Source organism: Bufo gargarizans, chromosome 7 (genome assembly GCF_014858855.1).
Source record: "Bufo gargarizans isolate SCDJY-AF-19 chromosome 7, ASM1485885v1, whole genome shotgun sequence".
Taxonomy (NCBI): Eukaryota; Metazoa; Chordata; class Amphibia; order Anura; family Bufonidae; genus Bufo; species Bufo gargarizans.
Window position 1 is genome coordinate 57700960 of NC_058086.1, and position 17071 is coordinate 57718030.

At 45.3% G+C, this 17071-nt stretch overlaps 1 protein-coding gene across 1 annotated transcript in view; it reads left to right on the top strand.

Moving 5' to 3' along the window:
• Nucleotides 1-17071, top strand: part of PAPPA2 (pappalysin 2) — a 209485-nt gene that overhangs the window by 96506 nt on the left and 95908 nt on the right. The window contains exons 9-11 of the mRNA XM_044301283.1: nucleotides 12227-12355; nucleotides 14611-14702; nucleotides 14782-14972. Of these exons, the coding sequence (XP_044157218.1) occupies nucleotides 12227-12355; nucleotides 14611-14702; nucleotides 14782-14972 (412 nt within the window). The remainder of the gene's footprint in view (nucleotides 1-12226; nucleotides 12356-14610; nucleotides 14703-14781; nucleotides 14973-17071) is intronic.

The window sequence follows — 17071 nt, forward strand, 5'->3', positions numbered from 1 at the left end:
TTCTTCGCGCTTTTGTGACGCTTTCTTGGCGCTTTTTGAAAGGCTGCAAAGCAGCCAATCAACAAGCGTCATACTACTTGCCCCAAGAGGCCATCACAGCCATGCCTACTATTGGCATGGCTGTGATTGGCCAGAGCACCATGTGACCCAGCCTCTATTTAAGCTGGAGTCACATAGCGCCGCCCGTCACTCTGCTCTGATTAGCGTAGGGAGAGGTTGCGGCTGCGACAGTAGGGCGAGATTAGGCAGATTAACTCCTCCAAAGGACTTGATTAACTGATCGATCTGCAGCTGTGGATCATTGAGCTGCTGATCCTCAATTGCTCACTGTTTTTAGGCTGCACAGACCGTTTGTCAGTCTCATTTTTCTGGGGTGATCGGCGGCCATTTTGTGTCTTGTGGTGCGCCAGCACAAGCTGCGACCAAGTGCATTTAACCCTCAATGGTGTGGTTGTTTTTTGGCTAAAGCCTACATCAGGGTGAAGCTGTCACACCAAGTGCATTTAACCAGCAATAGTCTGTTCATTTTTTGGCCATATACAAAATCAGGGGCAAGCTGCGCCTGTCACCAAGTGCATTTAACCCTCAATGGTGTGGTTGTTTTTTGGCTAAAGCCTACATCAGGGTGAAGCTGTCACACCAAGTGCATTTAACCAGCAATAGTCTGTTCATTTTTTGGCCATATACAAAATCAGGGGCAAGCTGCGCCTGTCACCAAGTGCATTTAACCCTCAATGGTGTGGTTGTTTTTTGGCTAAAGCCTACATCAGGGTGAAGCTGTCACACCAAGTGCATTTAACCAGCAATAGTCTGTTCATTTTTTGGCCATATACAAAATCAGGGGCAAGCTGCGCCTGTCACCAAGTGCATTTAACCCTCAATGGTGTGGTTGTTTTTTGGCTAAAGCCTACATCAGGGTGAAGCTGTCACACCAAGTGCATTTAACCAGCAATAGTCTGTTTATTTTTTGGCCATATCCCAGTCTAATTCTGTCACTAAATCCATACCGGTCACCCAGCGCCTAAATACTAGGCCTCAAATTTATATCCAGCTAAATCTGTCCCTAGTGCTGTAGCTGGGCGAGTTATTTAGTGTCCGTTCAAGCACATTTCTTGTTCTGGGTTGAAATACAATTCCCAATTTAGCAATTTCATAATTTAGTGGTTCCTGCTATATCAGAGCTATTTGAAATCTATCCCAAAAAGGGTATATAATATTGAAGGTGCACATTGGGTCATTCAGAATAACTTCACACACACCCGCTACTGTGTATTTCCAAGTCTAATTCTGTCACTAAACCCATACCTGTCACCCAGCGCCTAAATACTAGGCCTCAAATTTAAATCCCTCTAAATCTCTCGTTACCCACCGCTGTACTGTTGTTGCTGGGCAAGATATTTAGTGTCCGTCAAAGCACATTTTTTGTTCTGGGTTGAAGTACAATTCCCAATTTAGCAATTTCATAATTTAGTGGTTTCTGCTATATCAGAGCTATTTGAAATCTATCCCTAAAAGGGTATATAATATTGAAGGTGCACATAGGGTCATTCAGAATAACTTCACACACACGCTTCTGTGCATTTCCAAGTCTAATTCTGTCACTAAATCCATACCGGTGACCCAGCGCCTAAATACTAGGCCTCAAATTTAAATCCCTCTAAATCTCTCGTTACCCACCGCTGTACTGTTGATGCTGGGCAAGATATTTAGTGTCTGTCAAAGCACATTTTTTGTTCTGGGTTGAAGTACAATTCCCAATTTAGCAATTTCATAATTTAGTGGTTTCTGCTATATCAGAGCTATTTGAAATCTATCCCTAAAAGGGTATATAATATTGAAGGTGCACATAGGGTCATTCAGAATAACTTCACACACACGCTTCTGTGCATTTCCAAGTCTAATTCTGTCACTAAATCCATACCGGTGACCCAGCGCCTAAATACTAGGCCTCAAATTTAAATCCCTCTAAATCTCTCGTTACCCACCGCTGTACTGTTGTTGCTGGGCAAGATATTTAGTGTCCGTCAAAGCACATTTTTTGTTCTGGGTTGAAGTACAATTCCCAATTTAGCAATTTCATAATTTAGTGGTTTCTGCTATATCAGAGCTATTTGAAATCTATCCCTAAAAGGGTATATAATATTGAAGGTGCACATAGGGTCATTCAGAATAACTTCACACACACCCGCTACTGTGTATTTCCAAGTCTAATTCTGTCACTAAATCCATACCGGTGACCCAGCGCCTAAATACTAGGCCTCAAATTTAATTCCCTCTAAATCTCTCGTTACCCACCGCTGTACTGTTGTTGCTGGGCAAGATATTTAGTGTCCGTCAAAGCACATTTTTTGTTCTGGGTTGAAGTACAATTCCCAATTTAGCAATTTCATAATTTAGTGGTTTCTGCTATATCAGAGCTATTTGAAATCTATCCCTAAAAGGGTATATAATATTGAAGGTGCACATAGGGTCATTCAGAATAACTTCACACACACGCTTCTGTGCATTTCCAAGTCTAATTCTGTCACTAAATCCATACCGGTGACCCAGCGCCTAAATACTAGGCCTCAAATTTAAATCCCTCTAAATCTCTCGTTACCCACCGCTGTACTGTTGTTGCTGGGCAAGATATTTAGTGTCCGTCAAAGCACATTTTTTGTTCTGGGTTGAAGTACAATTCCCAATTTAGCAATTTCATAATTTAGTGGTTTCTGCTATATCAGAGCTATTTGAAATCTATCCCTAAAAGGGTATATAATATTGAAGGTGCACATAGGGTCATTCAGAATAACTTCACACACACCCGCTACTGTGTATTTCCAAGTCTAATTCTGTCACTAAATCCATACCGGTGACCCAGCGCCTAAATACTAGGCCTCAAATTTAATTCCCTCTAAATCTCTCGTTACCCACCGCTGTACTGTTGTTGCTGGGCAAGATATTTAGTGTCCGTCAAAGCACATTTTTTGTTCTGGGTTGAAGTACAATTCCCAATTTAGCAATTTCATAATTTAGTGGTTTCTGCTATATCAGAGCTATTTGAAATCTATCCCTAAAAGGGTATATAATATTGAAGGTGCACATAGGGTCATTCAGAATAACTTCACACACACCCGCTACTGTGTATTTCCAAGTCTAATTCTGTCACTAAATCCATACCGGTGACCCAGCGCCTAAATACTAGGCCTCAAATTTAAATCCCTCTAAATCTCTCGTTACCCACCGCTGTACTGTTGTTGCTGGGCAAGATATTTAGTGTCCGTCAAAGCACATTTTTTGTTCTGGGTTGAAGTACAATTCCCAATTTAGCAATTTCATAATTTAGTGGTTTCTGCTATATCAGAGCTATTTGAAATCTATCCCTAAAAGGGTATATAATATTGAAGGTGCACATAGGGTCATTCAGAATAACTTCACACACACCCGCTACTGTGTATTTCCAAGTCTAATTCTGTCACTAAATCCATACCGGTGACCCAGCGCCTAAATACTAGGCCTCAAATTTAATTCCCTCTAAATCTCTCGTTACCCACCGCTGTACTGTTGTTGCTGGGCAAGATATTTAGTGTCCGTCAAAGCACATTTTTTGTTCTGGGTTGAAGTACAATTCCCAATTTAGCAATTTCATAATTTAGTGGTTTCTGCTATATCAGAGCTATTTGAAATCTATCCCTAAAAGGGTATATAATATTGAAGGTGCACATAGGGTCATTCAGAATAACTTCACACACACGCTTCTGTGCATTTCCAAGTCTAATTCTGTCACTAAATCCATACCGGTGACCCAGCGCCTAAATACTAGGCCTCAAATTTAAATCCCTCTAAATCTCTCGTTACCCACCGCTGTACTGTTGTTGCTGGGCAAGATATTTAGTGTCCGTCAAAGCACATTTTTTGTTCTGGGTTGAAGTACAATTCCCAATTTAGCAATTTCATAATTTAGTGGTTTCTGCTATATCAGAGCTATTTGAAATCTATCCCTAAAAGGGTATATAATATTGAAGGTGCACATAGGGTCATTCAGAATAACTTCACACACACCCGCTACTGTGTATTTCCAAGTCTAATTCTGTCACTAAATCCATACCGGTGACCCAGCGCCTAAATACTAGGCCTCAAATTTAATTCCCTCTAAATCTCTCGTTACCCACCGCTGTACTGTTGTTGCTGGGCAAGATATTTAGTGTCCGTCAAAGCACATTTTTTGTTCTGGGTTGAAGTACAATTCCCAATTTAGCAATTTCATAATTTAGTGGTTTCTGCTATATCAGAGCTATTTGAAATCTATCCCTAAAAGGGTATATAATATTGAAGGTGCACATAGGGTCATTCAGAATAACTTCACACACACCCGCTACTGTGTATTTCCAAGTCTAATTCTGTCACTAAACCCATACCTGTCACCCAGCGCCTAAATACTAGGCCTCAAATTTAAATCCCTCTAAATCTCTCGTTACCGTTGTCCTGTTGTAGCTGGGAAAGTTATTTAGTGCCCGTCAAAGCACATTTTTTGTTCTGGGTTGAAGTACAATTCCCAATTTAGCAATTTCATAATTTAGTGGTTCCTGCTATATCAGAGCTATTTGAAATCTATCCCAAAAAGGGTATATAATATTCAAGGTGCACATTGGGTCATTCAGAATAACTTCACACACACGCTTCTGTGCATTTCCAAGTCTAATTCTGTCACTAAATCCATACCGGTCACCCAGCGCCTAAATACTAGGCCTCAAATTTATATCCCGCTGAATTTGAATACAATACATTGGGCCAAATAATATATTTGTTGTTGTGGTGAACCATAACAATGAGAAAAACATCTAGTAAGGGACGCGGACGTGGACATGGTCGTGGTGGTGTTAGTGGACCCTCTGGTGCTGGGAGAGGACGTGGCCGTTCTGCCACATCCACACGTCCTAGTGTACCAACTACCTCAGGTCCCAGTAGCCGCCAGAATTTACAGCGATATATGGTGGGGCCCAATGCCGTTCTAAGGATGGTAAGGCCTGAGCAGGTACAGGCATTAGTCAATTGGGTGGCCGACAGTGGATCCAGCACGTTCACATTATCTCCCACCCAGTCTTCTGCAGAAAGCGCACAGATGGCGCCTGAAAACCAACCCCATCAGTCTGTCACATCACCCCCATGCATACCAGGGAAACTGTCTCAGCCTCAAGTTATGCAGCAGTCTCTTATGCTGTTTGAAGACTCCGCTGGCAGGGTTTCCCAAGGGCATCCACCTAGCCCTTCCCCAGCGGTGAAAGACATAGAATGCACTGACGCACAACCACTTATGTTTCCTGATGATGAGGACATGGGAATACCACCTCAGCATGTCTCTGATGATGACGAAACACAGGTGCCAACTGCTGCGTCTTTCTGCAGTGTGCAGACTGAACAGGAGGTCAGGGATCAAGACTGGGTGGAAGACGATGCAGGGGACGATGAGGTCCTAGACCCCACATGGAATGAAGGTCGTGCCACTGACTTTCACAGTTCGGAGGAAGAGGCAGTGGTGAGACCGAGCCAACAGCGTAGCAAAAGAGGGAGCAGTGGGCAAAAGCAGAACACCCGCCGCCAAGAGACTCCGCCTGCTACTGACCGCCGCCATCTGGGACCGAGCACCCCAAAGGCAGCTTCAAGGAGTTCCCTGGCATGGCACTTCTTCAAACAATGTGCTGACGACAAGACCCGAGTGGTTTGCACGCTGTGCCATCAGAGCCTGAAGCGAGGCATTAACGTTCTGAACCTGAGCACAACCTGCATGACCAGGCACCTGCATGCAAAGCATGAACTGCAGTGGAGTAAACACCTTAAAACCAAGGAAGTCACTCAGGCTCCCCCTGCTACCTCTTCTGCTGCTGCCGCCTCGGCCTCTTCCTCCGCCTCTGGAGGAACGTTGGCACCTGCCGCCCAGCAAACAGGGGATGTACCACCAACACCACCACCACCACCTCCGTCACCAAGCGTCTCAACCATGTCACACGCCAGCGTTCAGCTCTCCATCTCACAAACATTTGATAGAAAGCGTAAATTCCCACCTAGCCACCCTCGATCCCTGGCCCTGAATGCCAGCATTTCTAAACTACTGGCCTATGAAATGCTGTCATTTAGGCTGGTGGACACAGACAGCTTCAAACAGCTCATGTCGCTTGCTGTCCCACAGTATGTTGTTCCCAGCCGCCACTACTTCTCCAAGAGAGCCGTGCCTTCCCTGCACAACCAAGTATCCGATAAAATCAAGTGTGCACTGCGCAACGCCATCTGTGGCAAGGTCCACCTAACCACAGATACGTGGACCAGTAAGCACGGCCAGGGACGCTATATCTCCCTAACTGCACACTGGGTAAATGTAGTGGCAGCTGGGCCCCAGGCGGAGAGCTGTTTGGCGCACGTCCTTCCGCCGCCAAGGATCGCAGGGCAACATTCTTTGCCTCCTGTTGCCACCTCCTCCTTCTCGGCTTCCTCCTCCTCTTCTTCCACCTGCTCATCCAGTCAGCCACACACCTTCACCACCAACTTCAGCACAGCCCGGGGTAAACGTCAGCAGGCCATTCTGAAACTCATATGTTTGGGGGACAGGCCCCACACCGCACAGGAGTTGTGGCGGGGTATTGAACAACAGACCGACGAGTGGTTGCTGCCGGTGAGCCTCAAGCCCGGCCTGGTGGTGTGTGATAATGGGCGAAATCTCGTTGCAGCTCTGGGACTAGCCGGTTTGACGCACATCCCTTGCTTGGCGCATGTGCTGAATTTGGTGGTGCAGAAGTTCATTCACAACTACCCCGACATGTCAGAGCTGCTGCATAAAGTGCGGGCCGTCTGTTCGCGCTTCCGGCGTTCACATCCTGCCGCTGCTCGCCTGTCTGCGCTACAGCGTAACTTCGGCCTTCCCGCTCACCGCCTCATATGCGACGTGCCCACCAGGTGGAACTCCACCTTGCACATGCTGGACAGACTGTGCGAGCAGCAGCAGGCCATAGTGGAGTTTCAGCTGCAGCACGCACGGGTCAGTCGCACTACAGAACAGCACCACTTCACCACCAATGACTGGGCCTCCATGCGAGACCTGTGTGCCCTGTTGCGCTGTTTCGAGTACTCCACCAACATGGCCAGTGGCGATGACACCGTTATCAGCGTTACAATACCACTTCTATGTCTCCTTGAGAAAACACTTAGGGCGATGATGGAACAGGAGGTGGCCCAGGAGGAGGAGGAGGAGGATGAGGAAGAGGGGTCATTTTTAGCACTTTCAGGCCAGTCTCTTCGAAGTGACTCAGAGGGAGGTTTTTTGCAACAGCAGAGGCCAGGTACAAATGTGGCCAGCCAGGGCCCACTACTGGAGGACGAGGAGGACGAGGATGAGGAGGAGGTGGAGGAGGATGAGGATGAAGCATGGTCACAGCGGGGTGGCACCCAACGCAGCTCGGGTCCATCACTGGTGCGTGGCTGGGGGGAAAGGCAGGACGATGACGATACGCCTCCCACAGAGGACAGCTTGTCCTTACCCCTGGGCAGCCTGGCACACATGAGCGACTACATGCTGCAGTGCCTGCGCAACGACAGCAGAGTTGCCCACATTTTAACCTGTGCGGACTACTGGGTTGCCACCCTGCTGGATCCACGCTACAAAGACAATGTGCCCACCTTACTTCCTGCACTGGAGCGTGATAGGAAGATGCGCGAGTACAAGCGCACGTTGGTAGACGCGCTACTGAGAGCATTCCCAAATGTCACAGGGGAACAAGTGGAAGCCCAAGGCCAAGGCAGAGGAGGAGCAAGAGGTCGCCAAGGCAGCTGTGTCACGGCCAGCTCCTCTGAGGGCAGGGTTAGCATGGCAGAGATGTGGAAAACTTTTGTCAACACGCCACAGCTAACTGCACCACCACCTGATACGCAACGTGTTAGCAGGAGGCAACATTTCACTAACATGGTGGAACAGTACGTGTGCACACCCCTCCACGTACTGACTGATGGTTCGGCCCCATTCAACTTCTGGGTCTCTAAATTGTCCACGTGGCCAGAGCTAGCCTTTTATGCCTTGGAGGTGCTGGCCTGCCCGGCAGCCAGCGTTTTGTCTGAACGTGTATTCAGCACGGCAGGGGGCGTCATTACAGACAAACGCAGCCGCCTGTCTACAGCCAATGTGGACAAGCTGACGTTCATAAAAATGAACCAGGCATGGATCCCACAGGACCTGTCCGTCCCTTGTCCAGATTAGACATTAACTACCTCCCCATAACCATATATTATTGGACTCCAGGGCACTTCCTCATTCAATCCTATTTTTATTTTCATTTTACCATTATATTGCGATGCTACCCAAAGTTGAATGAACCTCTCCTCTGCCTGTGTGCTAGGCCTAAATATATGCCAATGGACTGTTGCAGTGGTGGCTGACATGAAGCCTGATTCTCTGCTATGACATGCAGACTAATTCTCTGCTGACATGAAGCCAGATTGTCTGTTACGGGACCTCTCTCCTCTGCCTGGGTGCTGGGCCTAAATTTATGACAATGGACTGTTGCAGTGGTGGCTGACGTGAAGCCTGATTCTCTGCTATGACATGCAGACTGATTCTCTGCTGACATGAAGCCAGATCCTCTGTTACGGGACCTCTCTCCTCTGCCTGGGTGCTGGGCCTAAATTTATGAAAATGGACTGTTGCAGTGGTGGGTGACGTGAAGCCTGATTCTCTGCTATGATATGAAGACTGATTCTCTGCTGACATGAAGCCAGATTGTCTGTTACGGGACCTTTCTCCTCTGCCTGGGTTCTGGGCCTAAATTTATGAAAATTGACTCTTACAGTGGTGGGTGACGTGAAGCCTGATTCTCTGCTATGATATGAAGACTGATTCTCTGCTGACATGAAGCCAGATTGTCTGTTACGGGACCTTTCTCCTCTGCCTGGGTTCTGGGCCTAAATTTATGAAAATTGACTCTTACAGTGGTGGGTGACGTGAAGCCTGATTCTCTGCTATGATATGAAGACTGATTCTCTGCTGACATGAAGCCAGATTGTCTGTTACGGGACCTTTCTCCTCTGCCTGGGTTCTGGGCCTAAATTTATGAAAATTGACTCTTACAGTGGTGGGTGACGTGAAGCCTGATTCTCTGCTATGATATGAAGACTGATTCTCTGCTGACATGAAGCCAGATTGTCTGTTACGGGACCTTTCTCCTCTGCCTGGGTTCTGGGCCTAAATTTATGAAAATTGACTCTTACAGTGGTGGGTGACGTGAAGCCTGATTCTCTGCTATGATATGAAGACTGATTCTCTGCTGACATGAAGCCAGATTGTCTGTTACGGGACCTTTCTCCTCTGCCTGGGTTCTGGGCCTAAATTTATGAAAATTGACTCTTACAGTGGTGGGTGACGTGAAGCCTGATTCTCTGCTATGATATGAAGACTGATTCTCTGCTGACATGAAGCCAGATTCTCTGTTACGGGACCTCCCTCCTCTGCCTGGGTGCTGGGCCTAAATATATGCCAATGGACTGTTGCAGTGGTGGCTGACGTGAAGCCTCATTCTCTGCTATGACATGCAGACTAATTCTCTGCTGACATGAAGCCAGATTGTCTGTTACGGGACCTCCCTCCTCTGCCTGGGTGCTGGGCCTAAATATATGCCAATGGACTGTTGCAGTGGTGGCTGACGTGAAGCCTCATTCTCTGCTATGACATGCAGACTGATTCTCTGCTGACATGAAGCCAGATTCTCTGTTACGGGACCTCTCTCCTCTGCCTGTGTGTGTGCTGGGCCTAAATATATGCCAATGGACTGTTGCAGTGGTGGCTGACGTGAAGCCTCATTCTCTGCTATGACATGCAGACTAATTCTCTGCTGACATGAAGCCAGATTCTCTGTTACGGGACCTCTCTCCTCTGCCTGTGTGTGTGCTGGGCCTAAATATATGCCAATGGACTGTTGCAGTGGTGGCTGACGTGAAGCCTCATTCTCTGCTATGACATGCAGACTAATTCTCTGCTGACATGAAGACAGATTCTCTGTTACGGGACCTCCCTCCTCTGCCTGGGTGCTGGGCCTAAATATATGCCAATGGACTGTTGCAGTGGTGGCTGACGTGAAGCCTCATTCTCTGCTATGACATGCAGACTAATTCTCTGCTGACATGAAGACAGATTCTCTGTTACGGGACCTCCCTCCTCTGCCTGGGTGCTGGGCCTAAATATATGCCAATGGACTGTTGCAGTGGTGGCTGACGTGAAGCCTCATTCTCTGCTATGACATGCAGACTGATTCTCTGCTGACATGAAGCCAGATTGTCTGTTACGGGACCTCTCTCCTCTGCCTGGGTGCTGGGCCTAAATATATGCCAATGGACTGTTGCAGTGGTGGCTGACGTGAAGCCTCATTCTCTGCTATGACATGCAGACTAATTCTCTGCTGACATGAAGCCAGATTGTCTGTTACGGGACCTCTCTCCTCTGCCTGGGTGCCGGGGCCTAAATATCTGAGAATGGACTGTTCCAGTGGTGGGTGACGGGAAGCCAGATTCTCTGCTATGGAACCTCTCTCCAATTGATTTTGGTTAATTTTTATTTATTTAATTTTTATTTTAATTCATTTCCCTATCCACATTTGTTTGCAGGGGATTTACCTACATGTTGCTGCCTTTTGCAGCCCTCTAGCTCTTTCCTGGGCTGTTTTACAGCCTTTTTAGTGCCGAAAAGTTCGGGTCCCCATTGACTTCAATGGGGTTCGGGTTCGGGACGAAGTTCGGATCGGGTTCGGATCCCGAACCCGAACATTTCCGGGATGTTCGGCCGAACTTCTCGAACCCGAACATCCAGGTGTTCGCTCAACTCTACTCACAAAGCAAAATCAGCTGAATCAAACTTTTCAAAAATTCACTCATCTCTAATGGCCAGGCTGAAATTGGGCTACCAGAGGATCCTCTGTCTGTGTAGTCGGTGCACAGTGAAGGGTCCCAAAGATCCAGTAGAAGACAACCATATTTGGAGGTGATGCTGGAACCGGACACTTACGTCTAGGGTTCTTATAGGTTGAACATAACCTGTTAGATCTTGATAATATGACCTAAAGTGGACATGTAAATGTTCTGTTTAGATGGAGGAAGAGCCCTTAGAATCTTTTACTTGAATGATTTATTTTGCTATGAGAGTCTATAGGTGATGCATTACAACGTATGACTGGACAGTGGCATACATCTCTGATTTCCATCAGAGGTATGTTGGAAAATGCTTCCGAGATAAACCTCTGTTTGAAGGCTTAAACATGATGAGAATAGAGCCTTTGGATGTTTTGGAGTTTGGTTATTAGATTAATTGAATTTTGGCATGATGTTCCTTAAAAACGATGTACACCGTTGAAGGCAATTTTGGTTTTTGATTGAATTTTACAAATTTTTGGCTACAAATCATATTTTCAATTGGCCTTTATAAAAAATATTGAGCTGTTCTGTCACAAAAGTTTAACAGTTTTTGTAACTGTGTGAGTGGTACTTTCACTTTGTGTCGGTCATCTATTAAACCTTATCTCTAAACTACTATAAGGTCATAAACACATATTTAAGGCTTCGTTCACAATACCGTTCTGCCTTTCTGTTCTCCTGCTCCGTTTAGGAGCACAAGAACGGAAAGGACGGAGAAGGCACATAACTGAGCTGAACGGAGCCTAAGGACCCCATAGACCATAATGGGGTCCGTTATGTTTCCGTTCAGAAGATGATTTTGGAGCGGAGACAAAAGTTGTGCATGCTGGACTTTTGTCTCTGCTTCAAAATCATCTTCTGAGCGGAAACATAACGGACCCCATTATAGCCTATGGGGTCCTAAGGGCTCCGTTAGGCTCAGTTATGTGTCCTTTTCCGTCCTTTCCGTTATCCTGCTCCTAAACAGAGCAGGAGAACGGAACGAATGAACGGTGATGTGAACGAAGCCTAAGCCATATTCTTATTAATAAGATGAGAACTGAGCTATAATAAGTGTTTATAATGTCAGAGAACAGAGATACGAAGCCTGTCAGCTACCCAACTGACGAAAAGGAAAGAAAATCCAGAGGCTGCTACTAGAGCATCACAGCTCTGTACAGGAAAAAGGGCTCCATATTTTTTATAAAGACCATTTTTTGCTCAAAATGAGTATAATGCATTAGTAAAATAAATTGCCCACAAAGGTGTATATAACCTTTAAAGCAATGTCTTTCTGTTAACCAACATGTTCCTGTCCTCTTTCCAGGGAAGTGAAACTGGGTCAAAAATATCAATACCAGGTTCATGTGGTCGGCGAGACCTCAACAGGAGAGCCTTCTCCTGCACTGACACACATACATGGGGCTCCATTTTGTGGCGATGGCGATGTTAATGAGTAAGTAGTTTTATTATAACCTGACTGGTTTTAAGACGTGTATGTGCAAACAATAATACACCTCCATATACATACCTCTGAGGGCTGAGCTGTAAGGGTACAACCACACGGCTCAGTCGTGAGCTGTTTGGGGTCTGGCTGGCTGTGGTTGAGTACCACGTGGCCAATTAGATCTCTGCTGCTGCTTAGGCCACAGCTGCCTCTTATTTAACTAATAAAAACTTCACTTTAAACCAAAGGTGGCCATGCCCCGAACTACACACAATCGCGCTGTGTGGTCTCACTCTAGGAATATATTTTAAAACAATTCCAGCAAAACGTTTGTTCCTAAAAATTTTGTTTAACCTTTCCGGCTCCGAGTATAATTTAGAGATCATGACTGCAACCAATTTATCATGTACATTCTAATACATAAAATATGCAGACAGTTTTTTATATTGTATCTATATTAGTATTTTAAGCAGGCAATTAATAAAAAGGTTTTTAGCAGATTCATTGCAGTAGAGCTGCACACCTATTCATATTTGTCTAATCCTTCTGCAAGTCATTTACCTCTTGGCATTGAAGAGCAGCCAAACCTTTCGCATTCTCTTCAATTATTAGGCAGCATTAAAGAGTAGCATGACAATAAAGGATGTAGTGGCCTGACCTTCCTTTATTGCTGTTTTACTGGCAGAATTTATGTTACTGTATGCCTATAAATGCCTCAATAAACATATGCCAGAACTCTGTCTTCAAAAAGTCTCAAAATAGGGCTTTTGTGATGTTTTGAGGTCACTTGTCCAGTGGGATTAAAAGTGGGCGGAAAAGTGGGCATGATTACCCCTTAGCTATGTTAAGGAGAGTTCACATCTCCATTACATTTTTTATTCTTTTGATCCGTCAGAAGGAAACAGTATTTCTAGACGAAAGTGTTAGGTTTAAAGATGGGCCAAATTTAACAAACAACATTCGCCGCCCAAGGAAGACTCAACGAAAACTGACTCTAAATATTGCCCTCATCATAAGTTTCCCCTATAGTTAACAAATAATATATGCCATAGGGGAAAGTTAACTCCTATATTTATGGGGCCTCTATGGCCCTGTAAGAGGGCCAGAAACTTATGTGTGTGGCATATGACCATAACCCACTTGGTGGCAGGGCTGGCTGGGTCAGTCTATGCTTATCAACTAAATGCAGGGTATCTGGCTGAGGCCTACCAAAGTTACAGTCTATAGGCTGGACATGGTCCACCTAGTGCAGTCTCTTCTCCTGAAGTGAGCGCTCACACTAAAAGTCCTAAATATTGACAACAGTCAAGATCAGATCCACAGCATAGGCTGATCTTGGATCACTACTCTTCTTAGCAGCCTCAACTCAATCACAGAAGCTTCTCACTGCTCACTAGCTCAGGACAGGTGCACTATAGCTCTGCAGGCTTCAGTTAAACACTTGGATGAAGGGGTATCTTGAATTCCTCCCACCACACGGGTCACTTCTGGTCATTAAGCACTCTCCCCCTGGCAGACACAAGCTCACAGCAGTCCAGTTCAGGATGGGGGTTCAACTATTTGCAGAAGACACAAGGTCACTGCTTCCCTGTTGCCGTCAGGGCTATCAAAGTTCCATTGTACAAAACTATAGACGCGTCACTCTACTTTTCACACTACAAGGCCATTGTGTATCTCTTTCTACAGTCAATACAGTCACTCATGGGCTATTTCAGCTGGGCACCCTCTTCTCTGGGCTCAGCAGCAGCTCACCGGAGCCTTAAAGGCTCTCTCACTGCATCTGCAGGTATTCAGACTCGTGTATAGTCTCCTCATAGCTTGGTCTCCTCAGCTGCACATGCCCTGGCCTCCGACCCAAGCATACAACCAAACTCTCACTTCATGTGGCTTCAGCTACATAAAATTCTCTCTGCTGCAAATCCTTATATACAATGACAGAGTGACACCTAGTGTCCGGAGTGAGTAGTACTACAACAGACATTGAATTACATGTAAACAGGATAAAGCACAGCCTATTTTTTTTACCTAATACTCTACGTTATATATAATAAAAGGCACAGTATCTACATAAAAAATGCAAAGCAATAGTACATTCAGTATGCACACCATAACATGGCATGACATGACATTAGCCGCCAATTACTTTATTGTTGTATCTCAGTTCAAGGGAATAGTCTGTGTGTGTGTGGTTAATCAGTCCCTGTCAAATCACCCCCTTACAGACTGTCTCATAATTTCTGTTTTCGTCCATATTATGACTTTAGGGAGCTTGGAGAAGAATGTGATGATGGCGCGCTGCAAAATGGTGATGGCTGTTCTCAAAAGTGTCAACTGGAAGAAAATTATATTTGCAGAGGTGAGCACTGTGCGTACTTGCAGACAAACATTTTGTAAGTGCTAACTGCAATTATTTACATGGTGCTTTGTATCGGCAGGAAATCCGAGTCTTTGTTATGTACCCAATGAAGGTGGCGAGTTTCTTGATGACGGAATAGAAATGTCTGCTGATTGTGATGAGGTCACATCACAGGGATACAGTGGGCAGTGGGCTTCTCAGGCTGCTGCTTCCCATGAAGACCTGAATAATTGTCCAGTTTCTGCAGTGATTGGAAAACCCATCCAAAAGGTGACACTCCCTGCTGTAGAGTAAAATTACCTTAATCAGGGATATATTAGTCGAGAGTAGGTGTACAGAAGTACTTTTTTGTTAGGGTCCACTTACTTGGTTCTTCTATTGGGGAAACTCTGGCTGACTAAGGTAAGTCTAAAACCAGGCATGTGGGTTTAAAATGAGGCAACTGGGGTTCCTAATGGGATGACTTTACTTACTGTTGTTGTGAGGCACAAGGGGTTATTAAATTAATAGCCCCATGTGCCTCACAGTATAATGGTAAGCAGCCACATTAACTTTGCATTATTAACTGGCTATTTCGAGTCCCATGGGTATGATTCAGTGTTAGACTAGGGTTACATGGGCCCACCAGAGGAAATTATTCTTGAGGCCCAACCCCTAAATCATTATTAATGTCTAACAGGGTTTGAATAGTCACTAATGGGAAATCAAGAGGAAACTCCAAATTTTTTATTTTTTTTCCTGGACCTTCGTGTGGCCCACACTTCTGGTAATCTGGTGGACCAGTTTGACCCTGGGATGATGAGAGGCAGTCAATTGAGATGTATTTGGGTTACTAATGTGAGGCACGAGGGGTTACTAAATTAATGATGCCATATACTTTACATAGGTATTACTAATGAAGCCGATGAGGTTGCTAATGTGAAACACATGGAGGCACTAAATTAGTAACCCCAAGTATGTAAGAGTGTATCAGTTGATTTTAAACCATAGTAACTGCCCACGATTTGCTGCTCATTGTTGTGTTTCACCTGTATTTGTAATTTGGATGTGGTTACCAAGGTTCCGATAACGAATTCCCAGGAACTCCCGGTGAGCCGACTGTATCCACTCCTGCTCTGTGTAGGGGTCCCCGGCCTAAGGGTCCATTCACATATCCATAGTTTATTGCTGATCCGCAAATTGCGGATCCCCAATACACCCGGCCGGCACCCCCCATAGAACTGCCTATTCTTGTCCGCAATTGCGGAAAAGAATAGAACATGTTCTATTTTTTTGTGGAGCCGCGGCCCAGAAGTTCGGGGCCGCGCTCCGGAAATGTGGATGCGGAGTGTGCTCTCTGCATCCATTCCTGCCCCATTGAGAATGAATGGGTCCGCACCCGTTCCCAATATTGCGGAACGGATGCGGACCAATTTGCGGATGTGTGAATGGACCCTAACTCCATATATAGCTATTTGCATATTTAGAGTCATCCTTGGGTATCCCAAAACCCTGTTAGCATTCTGGAACACATGAAACAATAAATTGAGGCATACTCTACCATATTCAATATCGTGGAGGCACCGTATAGTGGCACACAGTGCCACAGTGCCTACCACTTCATAATACATGCCAGTGGGTCCTTCATGCTCTACCATACAGAGTTCTTGAATCTGGAAAATCCTGGCAGAAGCCATCACCCAGGAATTGCCCAATAACAAAATTTTCATGGACCTTAATCCATTTGTTCATTCATCTTAATATTGGGTTGGAATCACAGAATGTATTTTGCTTAAATTCTGGGTTTTGGCATTAATGTAGACACACCAAGCGGCACATAAAAGTTTGGCAAAAAGACGGCGGTAGAGGGTTGCTAATAAAGCCTTGAATCATCCAATGGCAAGAATGTTCATGACCTTAGGAAAATGGTCCAAACATCTGGTACGGTTGAAACCATACCATATATTACCAAAATTTTGCTGGACATAAATTTTTTTTGAAAATTGGAGAAAATAGTGCAGTATGATATGCATCACATTGGTCTTCACCATGCATGCTATGTAATGTAAAGGATCTTTTACACCTCAGTGAATTGCAGAGATATGCTGTCCGTGGTTTCCATGGACTGCTCATGTATCCATTTACTATATTGTATGTATTCACACATCACTGGTGTTCCATGGACCATGGGTCTGTGGTGACACTACGGAAGCATTCCCTATTTTTGTTGATTACAGATGCCTCGTGCAAATTATAGTCTATGAAAACCATGGACACCATTCAAATGCTAAAAATGTTTGATCCATGGTTTTCATGGATCATTGCTAGGAGATGCTCTGGAAATAAATTTTTGTAGTCTATTAGTGTCCATGAAACAAAGATGATACAAG